This window comes from Lithobates pipiens, unplaced genomic scaffold (assembly GCF_037356315.1).
Source record: "Lithobates pipiens isolate NorthernLeopardFrog02 unplaced genomic scaffold, aLitPip1_a1.2 Scaffold_25, whole genome shotgun sequence".
Classification (NCBI taxonomy): domain Eukaryota; kingdom Metazoa; phylum Chordata; class Amphibia; order Anura; family Ranidae; genus Lithobates; species Lithobates pipiens.
This window is the reverse complement of record NW_027507787.1, coordinates 100,304,412-100,323,104: the sequence shown is the minus strand read 5'-3', so window position 1 is coordinate 100,323,104 and position 18,693 is coordinate 100,304,412. Positions and strand designations below refer to the sequence as shown.

The window sequence follows — 18,693 nt, the reverse complement described above, 5'->3', positions numbered from 1 at the left end:
ATTTCCTGCCTTGCAGTTGCTTGTATACAAAGGAGCGGGATGCTTGTGACATCACTGACCCAATACTGACACATAGCCAATATAGACCAATGTCATTGTCTGGAAGAAACCCAAGCTCATCCTTATATCAGATATAGGAGAGTGACCTGCCTCAACCTAAAGCACCTGGGGCAGAAGGAAACACTAGAAGAGGGAGGTACTCTGCGAAATGTTTAATTTTTTTTATAGGTTCACCAAAAAAGGGACTGTTTTTAGTATTTTTATATGTATATATATATGCTTGTGGGCAGGGTTCACACTAGAACACGCAGCTGCTCACAGCAGAAGTCCGGTTCGTCTCCATTCACCATTTCAGGTTCGATTACAGCCTGAATTTTCAGCTGAATTCGGACCTGAAACAGACCAAAAGATACACGGGGCTTCTGTTCAGTTTGCACTGGTGCCGCTGTGGACATGGGTGAACCGGCACCATAGGGAGCCAGCCACAATCTCCTTTGTGAATTGGATGAGGGTTTCCCCGCATCCAATTCGCAATAGCGTGAACCCAACCTAAAGGTGTGTGGACACATGACCATAACATACGCACATATTGGAAATTCCCATTTCAAAACCATGGGCATTATTATATCCTACCACTTTGCAGCTATAATGGCCTGCTCTCATGTAGGGAAGGCTTTCCACAAAATTTTTGGAGCTTTTCTGTGTAAATTTGTGTCCAAGCAGCCAAAACACGTCAGGTTATGATATTAGAAGAGAGTTCCTGGCTCACAATTGGCATTCTGGTTCATCTAAAATGTATTTACTAGAGCTGTGGTTAGGACCCTGAGCCCTTCACATCAAACTCAAAACCTATTTTTGTGCACAGGAGTGCAGTCATGCTGGAATAGAAAATGATCTTCCCCAAACTGTTGCTAAGAAAGTTGAAAATGCACTATTTGAAATATCTGATGCTGGTATGATGCTCTACCATCAATTGCACCCTTCACTAAAATGGAAAGTAGTGAGTGTACAGCTTGTATAATAGTGTAAATTTGCTGTCCCCTCAAAATAACTCAACACACAGCCATTAATGTCTAAAATACTGGCAACAAAAGTGAGTACACCTCTAAGTGAAAATGTCCAAACTGGGTCCAATTAGCCATTTTCCCTTCCCAGTGCCATGTGACTCGTTAGTGTTACAAGGTCTCAGGTGTGAATGGGGAGCAGGTGTGTTACATTTTGTGTTATTGCTCTCAATCTTTCATACTGGTCACTGGAAGTTCAACGTGGCACCTCAAGGACTCAAGAACTCTAAAGGATCTGAAAAAATAAATTGTTTCTCTACATAAAGATGGTCTAGGCTATAAGAAGTTTGCTAAGAAGCTGAAACTGAGCTGCAGCACGGTGGTCACGACCATACAGCGTTTTAACAGGACTGGTTCCACTCAGAACAGGCCTCGCCATGGTCGACCAAAGAAGTTGAGTGCACAGGCTCAGCGTCATATCCAGAGGTTGTCTTTGGGAAATAGACATGCTGCAGAGGTTGAAGGGGTGGGGGGGGGGGGGTCAGCCTGTCAGTGCTCAGACCATATGCTGCATGCTTCATCAAATTGGTCTGGATCGTCCCAAAAGGGAGCCCCTTTAAAGATGATGCACAAGAAATCCTGCAAACAGTTTGCTGAAAACAAGCAGAATAAGGACATGGATTACTGGAACCATGTCTTGTGGTCTGATGAGACCAAGATAAACTTATTTGGTTCAGATGGTGTCAGGTGTGTGTGGTGGCAACTAGATGAGGAGTACAAAGTCAAGTGTGTCTTGCCTACAGTCAGGGGCGGATCCAGGGGGGGGGCAACGGGTCAATTGCCCCCCCCCGAGAATACCGCCAGCTGATGACAGAACGGCCGGTTCCGCGGGTCCAATCGCGGCCGGTTCCGCGGGTACCCGCGGGCCGGTTCCGCGGGTCCAATCGCGGCCGGTTCCGCGGGTACCCGCGGCCGGTTCCGCGGCTCCAATCGCGGCCGGTTCCGCGGGTACCCGCGGGCCGGTTCCGCGGGTCCAATCGCGGCCGGTTCCGCGGGTACCCGCGCTGAGTGGACGGGTGAGGGGGGGCAGCTGGGCAGCTTAGGAGGGCTGCTGGCCAATCAGGAAGCCAGCAGGCAGGGGAGCAGGGAGATGACATCATCTCTCACTGCCCTGCGTCCCTCCAGTTCCGCCCTCACTGTGTAGGAAGCTGTGTGCAGCAGAGAGATTGCATCATCTCTCTGCTGCCTATGTTCACTCTGGGACCCAACAAAAGACCACCAGTAGGTGACAATCCGCAATGTGTGGCAGGCTACGTGGCAAGTGGCAATCCGCAATGTGTGGCAGACTACGTGGCAAGTGGCAATCCGCAATGTGTGGCAGGTGACGTGGCAAGTGACAATCCGTAATGTGTGGCAGTTGACGTGGCAAGTGACAATCCGCAATGTGTGGCAGGTGACGCGGCAAGTGACAATCCGCAATGTGTGGCAGGCTACGTGGCAATCCGCAATATGTTGCAGGCAACGTGGCAAGTGACAATCCGCAATGTGTGGCAGGTGACGTGGCAAGTGGCAATCCGCAATGTGTGGCAGGCAACGTGGCAAGTGACAATCCGCAATGTGTGGCAGGTGACGTGGCAAGTGGCAATCCGCAATGTGTGGCAGGCAACGTGGCAAGTGACAATCCGCAATGTGTGGCAGGTGACGTGGCAAGTGACAATCCCCAATGTGTGGCAGGTGACGTGGCAAGTGGCAATCCGCAATGTGGGTCAGGCAACTTGGCAAGTGACAATCCGCAATGTGTGGCAGGTGACGTGGCAAGTGGCAATCCGCAATGTGTGGCAGGCTACGTGGCAATCCGCATCTGGTGGCAGGCGACGTGGCAAGTGACAATCCGCAATGTGTGGCAGGTGACGTGGCAAGTCACAATCCGCAATGTGTGGCAGGTGACGTGGCAAGTGACAATCCCCAATGTGTGGCAGGTGACGTGGCAAGTGGCAATCCGCAATGTGGGTCAGGCAACTTGGCAAGTGACAATCCGCGATGTGTGGCAGGTGACGTGGCAAGTGGCAATCCGCAATGTGTGGCAGGCTACGTGGCAATCCGCATCTGGTGGCAGGCGACGTGGCAAGTGACAATCCGCAATGTGTGGCAGGTGACATGGCAAGTGGCAATCTGCAATGTGTGGCAGGCTACGTGGCAAGTGACAATCCGCAATGTGTGGCAGGTGACGTGGCAAGTAACAATCCGCATTTGGTGACAAGTGACAATCCACATTTGGTGGCAGGCGACATGGCAAGTGACATCCTCAGGGCTCCCACTGATTCTGCATTATGGTGAGTTGAACCATTTAATTTTATATTACAATGTATTAATAGAAATAATGCGCTTCAATCATCCTGACACCATAACAACCATGGTGCCGTAATGATTGAAGCGCCAATACCAGCCATTTCCCATATAAATTGCCCCCCAAAAAACATATTTTATAGCAGTGCCCCTCCCGAGATTAGACTCTGGATCCGCCCCTGCCTACAGTCAAGTATGGTGGTGGGAGTGTCATGGTCTGGGGCTGCATGAGTGCTGCCGGCACTGGGGAAGTACAGTTCATTGAGGGAACCATGAATGCCAACATGTACTGTGACATATTGAAGCAGAGCATGATCCCCTCCCTTCGGAGACTGGGCTGCGGGGTAGTATTCCAACATGATGGATTAGACATTAATGGCTGTGTGTTGAGTTATTTTAAATGGACAGCAAATTTACACTGTTATACAAACTGTACACTCTCTACTTTACATTCTAGCAAAGCGTCATTTCTTCAGTGTTGTCACATGAAAAGCTATAGTAAAATATTTACAAAAATATGAATGAGCGGAAAGTCATAAACCCCTGCTAGATTTGGAATTCTGTCTGTCTCCATGTTGCAGATTTCCCTCACTGCTCATTTTGTGAAAACATTGTCCACAAGACAGGATGTGAGGGTCAAGCTCTGTAATGGAGTGGGTGGTAGATACAGGACACAGCACTAGTTTGCCAGCAGTTTTCAGCCAAATCAGCTGACCAGGCTGTTTATTCTCCCTGCAAAGCAGGGTGAAAAAACAGCCAGATAGTTAAGTAAAAGCTGCACACATTACACATTGTTAGGCACACAGTTGACCCCTTAATTGCTCCTAGACGTTAACCCCTTCCCAGCCAGTGTTATTAGTACAGTGTCAGTGTACAGTATTATCACTGTATTAGTGTCACTAGCGATGTCAGTATCAGTTAGTGACCTTCCTAGATCGTGTCTGTTAGCGTCAGATTTCCTGCCACCCTATCACAATCACACTATAAGTCGCTGATCATCGCCATTACGGTATAGGGTCTATACAGTAGCGGCGTAAATTCCAGCATATATACCATATTTTGTAGATGCTATAACTTTTGCACAAACCAAATAATATACACTTATTAGGAATTTTTTGTTTTTATCAAAGACATATACAGAACACATTTCAGTGTAAATAAATTAAGAAATTTTATTTTTTTTAGACTTTTTTTTTTATTAGATATGTTTTATAACAGAAAGTAGAAAATGATGTCATAGTTTCATAGTTAGTAAGGTTAAATAAAGACACCAGTCCATCCAGTTCAACCTGAGTGTCTACAATGGTCCCTATCCCTGTACATTGCACACTCACATCGGTCCCTACCCTCAAGGGTCCGCACAATCCAAGGTCCCCATTCATATACTAGGGCCAATTTTTTGGACAGAAGCCAATTAACCTACCTACATGTCTTTGGATTGTGGGAGGAAACCGGAGTACCCGGAGGAAGCCCATGCAGGCACAGGGAGAACATGCAAACTCCAGGCAGGTAGTGTCGTGGTTGGGATTCGAACCAGCTTACTGCTAGGGGAGAGTGCTAACCACTACACCACTGTGCTGCCCATCATAGATGTGCCCAGTACTTTTTGTATAACATGTTGAAAGGATAACTTTTTTTTGATGGAAAGAAAATATAGCAAAAAATAACAAAGCATATATAATTGTTAACACAAGCCATGTTGATGGAATGGAAAAATGGAATAAGCATTGCTATGTGTAGGTGGCAATAGATGAGTCGAGGAATGTTTATACACAATATAGGAGATTCTTGCTTCTGCAGATACTTACACAATGGGTACTGGTGATGCTCACTGAGCTGGAAATGAAGGTGAGACCCATGTTCATGCTGACCTGCAGGTACACCACCCTGACAAGACAACAATTACTAGCATTAAAACTTAGAATCAGTTTATACGTTTGATAAAGCAGGAGTAGAGTGCAAGACCTCATGAAAAGTTTACATTAGGATAGGTTGAGTGGATAAAAATGCAAGACCTGCTCTTGGCCCAGCTTCCCATGCCACAATAATAAAACCTTTAGAAACTGAATACAAAACAAATACGGTAAAACAAAATGTATCACAAGGCCTTATCACAGGATTTTAGTAAAGCTCAGAATCCCAAATCCCACAATGAGACACTCAAGCACTATACAGGAGTGCATTGTGGGATCTAGATGCCCAGCCTTCTCAGAATCCTGTGAGAAAGCTTATTGATATTACCCTTGCCTAGACGAGCACATGTGATTCTGGAGTCCAAAGTAAGTATTTTTAACATTTTGTTTCTGATGCAATCTAATCGAACCTTGCATTTTTATGAAAGAGCTGCTTTAGGCCTGATTCACATCTATTTTTTAGTGCTTTTTGCAGATTTGCACTGCAGAACGTGTTCCATAGGAAACCATGTAAGATGGACTGTAGTGCAAATCTGCAAAATGCACTAAAAATGCATAAGTGTGAATCAGGCCTTAGACTGCAGAATGTTTTAATACATGAAAAGGGAATTGAAGATCATCCCATGACTAATTACAGAGTTATGGTTACTAAGGGCCAACAGAAAAATATTTTGATCCAAGGAAATTAGCCAACTAACCATAGGGGGGTCAAGGTTTTTTTCTCTTGGTAAAAGTGATAACAAATTCACACTGGATTTGTTTTGCCTCCCTCACAATTTGTTTTATCCAGAATGAATATGTTATGTTCCTGAGATTCAATCTAAAATCATTCAATCAAATGAACTGTGCCAACACTCTGGGACCCATTCTCTAAAAAAAAACGAACCTCCCAGCCTGAGGAGGAAACATCCAACAAATCTCTTACCCAAGATAACCACACTTCCCCTACTGAACAGTCTGCAGTCTGGATTTGTCTTGAAACAGATCTAGACACTGGGATTAAAAATGATAAAGAAGCTAGCCAATGTGGAACCCAGAGGTATATACAGGTCCTTCTCAAAAAATTTGCATATTGTGATAAAGTTCATTATTTTCTGTAATGTACTGATAAACATTAGACTTTCATATATTTTAGATTCATTACACACAACTGAAGTAGTTCAAGCCTTTTCTTGTTTTAATATTGATGATTTTGGCATACAGCTCATGAAAACCCAAAATTCCTATCTCAAAAAATTAGCATATCATGAAAAGGTTCTCTAAACAAGCTATTAACCTAATCATCTGAATCAACTAATTAACTCTAAACACCTGCAAAAGATTCCTGAGGCTTTTAAAAACTCCCAGCCTGGTTCATTACTCAAAACCGCAATCATGGGTAAGACTGCCGACCTGACTGCTGTCCAGAAGGCCATCATTGACACCCTCAAGCAAGAGGGTAAGACACAGAAAGAAATTTCTGAACGAATAGGCTGTTCCCAGAGTGCTGTATCAAGGCACCTCAGTGGGAAGTCTGTGAGAAGGAAAAAGTGTGGCAGAAAACGCTGCACAACGAGAAGAGGTGACCGGATCCTGAAGAAGATTGTGGAGAAGGACCGATTCCAGACCTTGGAGGACCTGCGGAAGCAGTGGACTGAGTCTGGAGTAGAAACATCCAGAGCCACCGTGTACAGGCGTGTGCAGGAAATGGGCTACAGGTCCCGCATTCCCCAGGTCAAGCCACTTTTGAACCAGAAACAGTGGCAGAAGCGCCTGACCTGGGCTACAGAGAAGCAGCACTGGACTGTTGCTCAGTGGTCCAAAGTACTTTTTTCGGATGAAAGCAAATTTTGCATGTCATTCGGAAATCAAGGTGCCAGAGTCTGGAGGAAGACTGGGGAGAGGGAAATGCCAAAATGCCTGAGGTCCAGTGTCAAGTACCCACAGTCAGTGATGGTCTGGGGTGCCATGTCAGCTGTTGGTGTTGGTCCTCTGTGTTTTATCAAGGGCATAGTCAATGCAGCTAGCTATCAGGAGATTTTGGAGCACTTCATGCTTCCATCTGCTGAAAAGCTTTATGGAGATGAAGATTTCATTTTTCAGCATGACCTGGCACCTGCTCACAGTGCCAAAACCACTGGTAAATGGTTTACTGACCATGGTATTACTGTGCTCAATTGGCCTGCCAACTCTCCTGACCTGAACCCCATAGAGAATCTGTGGGATATTGGGAAGAGAAATTTGAGAGAAGCAAGACCCAACACTCTGGATGAGCTGAAGGCCGCTATCTAAGCATCCTGGGCCTCCATAACACCTCAGCAGTGCCACAGGCTGGTTGCCTCCATGCCACGCCGCATTGAAGCAGTCATTTCTGCAAAAGGATTCCCGACCAAGTATTGAGTGCATAACTGAACATAATTATTTGAAGGTTGACTTTTTTTGTATTAAAAACACTTTTCTTTTATTGTTCGGATGAAATATGCAAATTTTTTGAGATAGGATTTTTGGGTTTTCAGGAGCTGTATGCCAAAATCATCAATATTAAAACAAGAAAAGGCTTGAACTACTTCAGCTGTGTGTAATGAATCTAAAATATATGAAAGTCTAATGTTTATCAGTACATTTCAGAAAATAATGAACTTTATCACAATATGCTAATTTTTTGAGAAGGACCTGTATACCTTACAGGTAAAGACTGGCCTCTCAGACCAGGCTCCCCATTTTCCATCAAATTCCCTTTGTCTAAACCCCACTTTACTTTAAGACAACCACTTTAGTATTTTGTATATGGTTCATCTTACAATGTCTAACTTATGTTTGTGACCTTATACTTTTGAAAGATGTCAATAAAGTATTATGGAAGAGAAAAAAAAAAAGCTAGTAGACGTTTTCAAGCCTATGGGATTCGTTAGACTTTTACAGTAGTACTTTTACATCTATAATGATGATGATGAGCAGAATTCTTTGATTGGTGGATTCCCAAACTAGAAAAATTCATATGTGCATATGTACGTTCAGATTTAATACTACAGGCCTGACAAATGGAAAAATGTGTGTGTGTGTGTGTATGTATACACACACACACACACACACACACACACGAGAGAGAGAGACATTATGACAGGCGAGGTGATTAAAGAACGCTGTGGGGTTGATTTACTGAAGGCAAATCCACTCCAACAAAACAAACATAATGAAAACCTTTTTTCTTTCTCTCAGAAAACAATCTCCACATTGATAGCTCTCTCAGGTTTGGCTTCCTGAGTCCCAGGCCAAGAGCACCCACTTACCCTAGTCTTCCCTTATTTATACCACCTGCTGGTGGTCACTAGTGGACTGCAAAATGTGGTCTGGAAAACCTAGCATGGATTCAACCATTTTTTTTTAAAAGGGTTAGGCAAACTGTGCCTAGAGTGTTGAACTGCGGGATGAATATGTGGAATAGCAGTGCGTTTCATAGATCTAGGTCATTCCTTTTTGGTCAGATCTAGAGCTTTTAAGCACCCCCTCATGTATACAGTGTATTTTCTGCTCTGAACTTCTTAGTATATGTTTGTCAACAGTGGCATGGCATGGGGGGGGGAGCCGGTCCACTCGCCCGGGCACAAAATTTTGAGGGGTGTAGAAATGAGTTCCCGCCCCCCCCCCCCGGAAAACTTGCGGCTCTCTCCACCTGCTCCTCTCCTCCCCCTCCTCTGGCAGCCGCTCCTTCTTGATCATTCCTGATCTCAGTGTGTGGGTGACAGCCGGCTTGGGAGGTGTAGCTGTCCTGGAAGGAGGGGAACCCCACACTGTTCCATCCATTCCAGCATGCCTGAGCATCACACACATCTCTTCTCTTGCCCCTCTCTCCCTGCCCGTGTTCTGTGTCTGTGAAGGGGATGTGGGTGCAGGAAGATTAAACAAGCAGTCCACAGCCTCATTGAAACAAAAGCTGCTGACTGAGCCAGTGAGGCCTCGGGGACCATCCAAGTGAGTGCAGTGGCATAGTGTGGGTTATCAGCACCTAGGGCAATGCAAGTGATTTGTCCCCCCTAACCTGTGAACTTTTAGCACTCCCTGAGTCCCTTTCACTAGTATAGTTGCTGTGGAGATGCAAAGGGTCCCTCCCCTCACAGCCTGAGCCTCAGCATTTTCTTTTATTATTGGTTGAATCTGAGATATCTCTTTCACTACAATAGTTAATTTAACCAATAATAAAAGGCTGTAGGCTGCGGATAGCCAATCAGAGGCTCAGGCTTGTAGGGTAGCACACTGGTGTAGTGGTTAGCACTCTCACCTAGCAGTAAAAAGGGTCACTGGTTTGAATCCCAACCACGACACTACCTGCCTGGAGTTTGCATGTTCTCCCTGTGCCTGCGTGGGTTTCCTCCAGGTACTCCGATTTCCTCCCACACTCCAAAGACATACTGGTAGGTTAATTGGCTTTTGAAAAAAATTGTCCCTAGTATATGAATGGGGACCTTGGATTGTGGGCTCCTTGAGGGTAGGGACTGATGTGAGTGTGCAATGTATAGGGATAGGGACAATTGTAGACACTCACTCAGGTTGAACTGGATGGACTGGTGTCTTTATTCAACCTTACTAACTATGTAACTATGTAATAATGAAGAGCCCTGCTACACAGCAGAACAGGCAGCCAATGCTAACTGACGTAAGGTAGGGGGAATTATAGAAGACACACCTAGGGATGGGAGGAGGGGGGGTGCCCCTTCTCTTATATATTTTAATCCCTCACCTGGAGCCATGGGGAGAGTGGTACAGGGACTCAGGCTGTGTTAGATGTACTAGCAGATTTAGGTACACTAAACAAATTGAAGCCAAACTCCAGCTCACACTTTATACTCAGTTACATCAAACATTTTTTTTCCTTTTGGGATAAAGGTTTTAAATATTTAAATGAAAACTGATCATTGTAAGCACCTCTTCCAGTCTTAAATGGTGTGATTCATCCCTCTAATTGCTACATCTGCAAGACAGCTTGTTCCTTTGAAAAACAACAGACTTACTAGCAGGATCACCAAGTAAAAAAAAAAAAAATTATATACACAGTGGGGACGAAAAGTATTCAGACCCCCTTAAATTATTATTTTTTTCCTCATTAATGTACACACAGCACCCCATATTGAAAAACTGAAATATCACATGGTCCTAAGTATTCAGACCCTTTGCTGTGACACTCATATATTTAAAACGGAGGTCCACCCTAAAGTGGACCTTCCGCTCATTGGAACCCTCCCCCCCTCCGGCGCCACAATTGGCACATTTCAGGGGGGAGGGAGGTGCAGGCACCTGTACAGTACAGGTATCTGCACCCACTTACGGCGTAGATTCTGCAGAAGGTACGCCCCTTTCCACAGAATCTACGCCCCTTTCCGAAGGTCCCCCGCTGCCTGCTGGAAAACACACGGATCCCAGAGACAGCGGGGACCATCCTTATTGCGCAGCGCGACTCGCGCATGCGCAGTAGGGAACCGGGAAATGAATCCGAAAGGCTCCACTTCCTGATTCCCATACCCAAGATGGCGGCGGCAGCACCCGAGAGATGATCGGCTTCGGATGCCGACATCGCGGGCGCACTGGGCGGGTAAGTGTCATTATTTTAAAAGTCAGCAGCTGCAGTATTTGTAGCTGCTGGCTTTAAAAAAAAAAAAAAAAAAAAAACGGCGGACTCCCGCTTTAACTCAGGTGCTGTCCATTTCTTCTGATCATCCTTCAGATGGTTATACGCCTTCATTTGAGTCCAGCTGTGTTTGATTATACTGATTGGACTTGATTAGGAAAGCCACACACTTGTCTATATAAGACCTTACAGCTCACAGTGCATGTCAGAGCAAACTGCCTGAAGAGCTCAGAGACAGAATTGTGGCAAAGCACAGATCTGGCCAAGGTTACAAAAAAATTCTGCTGCACTTAAAGTGGAGGTTCACACAAAATTTGAACCTCCGCTTTTTTGGAACCCCCCCCCCCTCCGGTGTCACATTTGACACCTTTCAAGGGGGAGGGGGGTGCAGATACCTGTCTAAGACAGTTATTTGCACCCACTTCAGGGGCATAGACTCCCACGGGAGTCTATGCCTCTTCCTCCCCCCGCCGCGCAGTCTGCTGGGACACACATGGGTCCCAGAGACAGCGCAGACCATTCTCATTGAGCTGTGTGACTCGCGCATGCACAGTAGGGAACCAGGAAGTGAACCAGCAACGCTTCACTTCCCGATTCCCTCACTGAGAATGGCGCCGGCAGCAGCCGACAACTGAGCGATTGCTTAGCTTTGGCTGCCGACATCGCTGGACTCTAGGAAAGGAAAGTGTCCATTTATTAAAAGTCAGCAGCTGTAGTATTTGTAACTGCTGGCTTTTAATAAAAAAATAATTAGGTGAACTCCCACTTTAAGGTTCCTAATAGCACAGTGGCCTCCATAATCCTTAAATGGAAGATGTTTAGGATGACCAGAACCCTTCCTAGAGCTGGCCGAATAAGATTCTCTGGTCTGATGAGACCAAGATAGAACTTTTTGGCCTTAATTCTAAGCGATATGTGTGGAGAAAACCAGGCACTGCTCATCACCTGTCCAATACAGTCCCAACAGTGAAGCATGGTGGTGGCAGCATCATGCTGTGGGGGTGTTTTTCAGCTGCAGGGACAGGACAACTGGTTGCAATCGAGGGAAAGATGAATGCGGCCAAGTACAGGGATATCCTGGACGAAAACCTTCTCCAGAGTGCTCAGGACCTCAGACTGGGCCGAAGGTTTACCTTTCAACAAGACAATGACCATAAGCACACAGCTAAAATAAGAGAAGGAGTGGCTTCACAACAACTCTGTGACTGTTCTTGAATGGCCCAGCCAAAGCCCTGACTTAAACCCAATTGAGCATCTGTGGAGAGACCTAAAAATGGCTGTCCACCAACGTTTACCATCCAACCTGACAAAACTGGAGAAGATCTGCAAGGAGGAATGGCAGAGGGTCCCCAAATTCAGGTGTGAAAAACTTGCTGCACCTTTCCCAAAAAGTCTCATGGCTGTATTAGATCAAAACGGTGCTTCTACTAAATACTGAGCAAAGGGTCTGAATACTTAGGACCATGTGATATTTCAGTTTTTCTTTTTTAATAAATCTGCAAAAATGTAAACAATTCTGTGTTTTTCTGTCAATATGGGGTGCTGTGCATACATTAATGAGAAAAAAAAATGAACTTAAATTATTATCGACGTTTATCAGCGTTTGGCATTTTTTGTGGTCAGAAAAACTACTCCTGAACGCAATTTTATGGCGTTGGGAAAACCCATAAACTCCACTGCTGATAAAAGTTCAAAAACATCCATGTGTGCATGGACACATAGGATAACAGTGGAGTGGAGTTTATGGGCTGTTAAAAGAACACCCAAACTCCAAAAAAAAAGGCAGTTTATGAGCTCCAGTATACATGGAGCCTGAATCTAAGAAGATATCGCTTTGACTACCTCAGAGTCAACCAATAATAAAAGAAAAGGCTGCCGACAGCCAATCTGAGGCTCAGACTGAGTAAAGAACCCCTCGAGTTTCCACTGTTTAATACTGTACTTGTGGAAGGGACTCAGGGAGTGCTAAAAGTCCAGAGGTTCAGGGGCGCAAATTACTTGCTTTGCCCTGGGCGCTGACATCGCACGCTACGTAGGGTTGCCACCTGTACGGGAATGACCCGGACAGTCCGGGTTTTGACAGCTGTGCCCGGGTTTGTGCTCTCCCGACACCCGGACACATTAGAAATGCAGTAGCTCCACTCTCTAGACCAGTCCCAGGCTCCAGTGAGATCACCACCCCCGTGTGTCAGTGTATGAACAGATTTCCTCTCCCGCCAGCAGAGTGACTCCCCCGCCCTCCCCCCCTCTCCAGAAGAAGAAGAAGATATCCCCCGCAGTGTATATTTCGGGCAGCTGCAGACAGCTGCTCTCTCTCTCGTCTTCTACAGCCAGCAGCACGGCACCCGCATGGCCCCCCTTCTTCCCCGCTTCAGTGACCAATGTCCTGCAACAGCCGCCCGGGTCACACACTGCACTGTCTGTGACTCTGCGCCTGCGCTCTCTACCCCACCGGCCAGCGCCAATGCCAGCCATAGACAGTGCATGGAACTGTCTGGTCTCCTGGCAACCTGGGACCCGATGAGAGAGAGAGCATGGTGATAGACTCCTCCCCCACTTCGCATACACATCTTTACAGCGGCTCCTGAAAGGTAAGGGGGGGGGGGTTTCTTGCTCTGTGGGTGGTGGAGGTAAGCACTGTATGATAGGATTTTAGAGCTAACAGGGTCTGGGGGGGGGCGGGGGGCGGGGCATCACCCGGGGAAGGTCTGTAATGCTCAGTGGCTCAAAATCTTTGCCCTCTGTGCCCTCAAACTATACCACTGTGCCCTCAAACACTGTCCCTCTCCATGTCGCTCTGCCTGCCCCCTCCATGTCACTCTGCCTGCCCTCTCCCTGTCCCCCTCCCTGCCCCCTCCATGTCACTCTGCCTGCCCTCTTCATGTCACTTTGCCTGCCCCCTCCATGTCACTCTGCCTGCCTCTCCCTGTCCCCCTCCCTGCCCCCTCCATGTCACTCTGCCTGCCCCCTCAATGTCACTCTGCCTGTCCCCCTCCCTGTCACTCTGCCTGTCCCCCTCCCTGTCACTCTGCCTGTCCCCCTCCCTGTCACTCTGCCTTTCCCCCTCCCTGTCACGCTGCCTGTCCCTCTCACTGTCACGCTGCCTGTCCCCCTCCCTGTCACTCTGCCTGTCCCTCTGCCTGCCCTCTCAATGTCACTCTGCCTGTCCCCCTCCCTGTCACACTGCCTGTCCCTCTCCCTGTCACTCTGCCTGTCCCCCTCCCTGTCACTCTGCCTGTCCCTCTCCACGTCACTCTGCCTGTCCCCCTCCCTGTCACTCTGCCTGTCCCTCTCCCTGTCACTCTGCCTGTCCCTCTCCCTGTCACTCTGCCTGTCCCCCTCCCTGTCACTCTGCCTGTCCCTCTCCATGTCACTCTGCCTGTCCCTCTCCATGTCACTCTGCCTGTCCCCCTCCTTGTCACTCTGCCTGTCCCCCTCCTTGTCACTCTGCCTGTCCCCCTCCTTGTCACTCTGCCTGTCCCTCTCCATGTCACTCTACCTGTCCCTCTCCATGTCACTCTGCCTGCCCTCTCCATGTCACTCTGCCTGCCCTCTCCATGTCACTCTGCCTGCCCTCTCCATGTCACTCTGTCTGTCCCCCTCCATGTCACTCTGCCTGCCCTCTCCATGTCACTCTGCCTGTCCCCCTCCATGTCACTCTGCCTGCCCTCTCCATGTCACTCTGTCTGTCCCCCTCCATGTCACTCTACCTGCCCTCTCCATGTCACTCTGCCTGTCCCTCTCCCTGTCCCCCTCCCTGTCACTCTGCCTGCCCTCTCCCTGTCACTCTGCCTGTCCCCCTCCCTGTCACTCTGCCTGTCCCCCTCCACGTCACTCTACCTGTCCCTCTCAATGCCACTCTGCCTGTCCCCCTCCCTGTCACTCTACCTGCCCTCTCCATGTCACTCTGCCTGTCACTCTGCCTGTCCCTCTCCATGTCACTCTACCTGCCCTCTCCATGTCACTCTGCCTGTCCCCCTCCCTGTCACTCTACCTGCCCTCTCCATGTCACTCTGCCTGTCCCCCTCCCTGTCACTCTACCTGCCCTCTCCATGTCACTCTACCTGCCCTCTCCCTGTCACTCTGCCTGTCCCTCTCCGTGTCACTCTGCCTGCCCCTCTCCGTGTCACTCTGCCTGCCCCTCTCCATGTCACTCTGCCTGCCCCTCTCCATGTCACTCTGCCTGTCCCCCTCCCTGTCACACTGCCTGTCCCCCTCCCTGTCACACTGCCTGTCCCTCTCCCTGTCACTCTGCCTGTCCCTCTCCCTGTCACTCTGCCTGTCCCCCTCCCTGTCACTCTGCCTGTCCCTCTCCACGTCACTCTGCCTGTCCCCCTCCCTGTCACTCTGCCTGTCCCCCTCCCTGTCACTCTGCCTGTCCCTCTCCCTGTCACTCTGCCTGTCCCCCTCCCTGTCACTCTGCCTGTCCCCCTCCCTGTCACTCTGCCTGTCCCTCTCCATATCACTCTGCCTGTCCCTCTCCTTGTCACTCTGCCTGTCCCTCTCTATGTCACTCTACCTGCCCTCTCCATGTGACTCTGCCTGTCCCCCTCCATGTCACTCTGCCTGCCCTCTCCATGTCACTCTGTCTGTCCCCCTCCATGTCACTCTACCTGCCCTCTCCATGTCACTCTGCCTGTCCCTCTCCCTGTCCCCCTCCCTGTCACTCTGCCTGTCCCCCTCCCTGTCACTCTGCCTGTCCCCCTCCACGTCACTCTACCTGTCCCTCTCAATGCCACTCTGCCTGTCCCCCTCCCTGTCACTCTGCCTGCCCTCTCCATGTCACTCTGCCTGTCACTCTGCCTGTCCCTCTCCATGTCACTCTACCTGCCCTCTCCATGTCACTCTGCCTGTCCCCCTCCCTGTCACTCTACCTGCCCTCTCCATATCACTCTGCCTGTCCCCCTCCCTGTCACTCTACCTGCCCTCTCCATGTCACTCTACCTGCCCTCTCCCTGTCACTCTGCCTGCCCCTCTCCGTGTCACTCTGCCTGCCCCTCTCCGTGTCACTCTGCCTGCCGCTCTCCGTGTCACTCTGCCTGCCCCTCTCCGTGTCACTCTACCTGCCCCTCTCCATGTCACTCTACCTGCCCCTCTCCATGTCACTCTACCTGCCCCCTCCATGTCACTCTACCTGCCCTCTCCATGTCACTCTACCTGCCCTCTCCATGTCACTCTACCTGCCCTCTCCATGTCACTCTGCCTGTCCCCCTCCCTGTCACACTGCCTGTCCCTCTCCCTGTCACTCTGCCTGTCCCTCTCCCTGTCACTCTGCCTGTCCCCCTCCCTGTCACTCTGTCTGTCCCTCTCCCTGTCACTCTGCCTGTCCCCCTCCCTGTCACTCTGCCTGTCCCTCTCCACGTCACTCTGCCTGTCCCCCTCCCTGTCACTCTGCCTGTCCCTCTCCCTGTCACTCTGCCTGTCCCTCTCCCTGTCTCTCTGCCTGTCCCTCTGCCTGTCCCTCTCCCTGTCACTCTGCCTGTCCCCCTCCCTGTCACTCTTCCTGTCCCTCTCCATGTCACTCTGCCTGTCCCTCTCCATGTCACTCTGCCTGTCCCCCTCCTTGTCACTCTGCCTGTCCCTCTCCATGTCACTCTACCTGCCCTCTCCATGTCACTCTGCCTGTCCCCCTCCATGTCACTCTGCCTGCCCTCTCTATGTCGCTCTGTCTGTCCCCCTCCATGTCACTCTACCTGCCCTCTCCATGTCACTCTGCCTGTCCCTCTCCCTGTCCCCCTCCCTGTCACTCTGCCTGTCCCCCTCCCTGTCACTCTGCCTGTCCCCCTCCACGTCACTCTACCTGTCCCTCTCAATGCCACTCTGCCTGTCCCCCTCCCTGTCACTCTACCTGCCCTCTCCATGTCACTCTGCCTGTCACTCTGCCTGTCCCTCTCCATGTCACTCTACCTGCCCTCTCCATGTCACTCTGCCTGTCCCCCTCCCTGTCACTCTACCTGCCCTCTCCATGTCACTCTGCCTGTCCCCCTCCCTGTCACTCTACCTGCCCTCTCCATGTCACTCTACCTGCCCTCTCCCTGTCACTCTGCCTGTCCCTCTTCATGTCACTCTGCCTGTCCCTCTCCGTGGCACTCTGCCTGCCCCTCTCCGTGTCACTCTACCTGCCCCTCTCCATGTCACTCTACCTGCCCCCTCCATGTCACTCTACCTGCCCTCTCCATGTCACTCTACCTGCCCTCTCCATGTCACTCTGCCTGCCCTCTCCATGTCACTCTGCCTGTCCCCCTCCCTGTCACTCTGCCTGTCCCTCTCCACGTCACTCTGCCTGTCCCCCTCCCTGTCACTCTGCCTGTCCCTCTCCCTGTCACTCTGCCTGTCCCTCTCCCTGTCACTCTGCCTGTCCCCCTCCCTGTCACTCTGCCTGTCCCTCTCCATGTCACTCTGCCTGTCCCTCTCCCTGTCCCCCTCCCTGTCACTCTGCCTGCCCTCTCCCTGTCACTCTGCCTGTCCCCCTCCCTGTCACTCTGCCTGTCCCCCTCCACGTCACTCTACCTGTCCCTCTCAATGCCACTCTGCCTGTCCCCCTCCCTGTCACTCTACCTGCCCTCTCCATGTCACTCTGCCTGTCACTCTGCCTGTCCCTCTCCATGTCACTCTGCCTGTCCCCCTCCCTGTCACTCTACCTGCCCTCTCCATGTCACTCTGCCTGTCCCCCTCCCTGTCACTCTACCTGCCCTCTCCATGTCACTCTGCCTGTCCCTCTGCCTGTCCCTCTCCATGTCACTCTGCCTGTCCCCCTCCCTGTCACTCTACCTGCCCTCTCCATGTCACTCTGCCTGTCCCCCTCCCTGTCACTCTAACTGCCCTCTCCATGTCACTCTACCTGCCCTCTCCCTGTCACTCTGCCTGTCCCTCTTCATGTCACTCTGCCTGTCCCTCTTCATGTCACTCTGCCTGTCCCTCTCCGTGTCACTCTGCCTGCCCCTCTCCGTGTCACTCTACCTGCCCCTCTCCGTGTCACTCTACCTGCCCCCTCCGTGTCACTCTACCTGCCCTCTCCATGTCACTTTACCTGCCCTCACCATGTCACTCTACCTGCCCTCTCCATGTCACTCTACCTGCCCCCTCCATGTCACTCTGCCTGCCCCCCTCCACCCTGTCACTCTGCTAGCGATATATATATATATATATATATATATATATATATATATATATATATATATATATATATATTGTAGACATGTCACTGGAGAAGTGATCGAGGGGGTGTACATCTCACCTAGGTTGCTACACAGTGTGAGATGGTAAATCCAGGATGGATCAGTTTCTCAGCAGCGATATGCTGCTGAGTTGTTATTTAATTTTGCCGGGCCTGGGTTTATATGGAATGGCAGGTAGGTTTGGTAGAGGGACCTGTCATTCCACATCCCCCGATCCAGTTCTGGGTTTGGGATCAGGTGAGCTTTGATCCTAATTAGCCTGGGAAGCTAAAGGCTCTGCAGAGTCTGCAGGTGATTGCTCAGCCAGGGAATGAACAATCTGTGTGTTGAAGGAAGCTGCAAGCACTGCCACTGCTGGAGCTAAAACCCACCCTGCGATATCCAGGTGAAAGACGCTGTGTTTGTAAGTGTCAGATAGGTGAGCAGAACCTGTTAGTAAGCGCCCAGCCGGGCTAGGACTTTTATTTTTGTTGTACTTAGAAAAGCACGGTGTTGCTGTATATTTTGTTTGCTGGACTGTTTGTACCACGAATAAACGCCAAGATCTGCTTTATCAAATTCCAAGTCTGCTGTGAACTGTGTCCAAACACACCCTACCCCGGGAAGATCCCTTACAATTGGTGGAGGTAGCGGGCAACGCGGTTGCTAGG

The 18,693-nt window shown here is 49.7% G+C and overlaps 1 protein-coding gene across 1 annotated transcript in view; it reads right to left on the bottom strand.

The window, feature by feature from the left end:
• ANTXRL (ANTXR like) overlaps window positions 1-18,693 on the bottom strand; it is a 288,394-nt gene that overhangs the window by 74,022 nt on the left and 195,679 nt on the right. Inside the window, exon 12 of the mRNA XM_077454770.1 lies at window positions 5,159-5,237. Within this exon, the coding sequence (XP_077310896.1) occupies window positions 5,159-5,237 (79 nt within the window). The remainder of the gene's footprint in view (window positions 1-5,158; window positions 5,238-18,693) is intronic.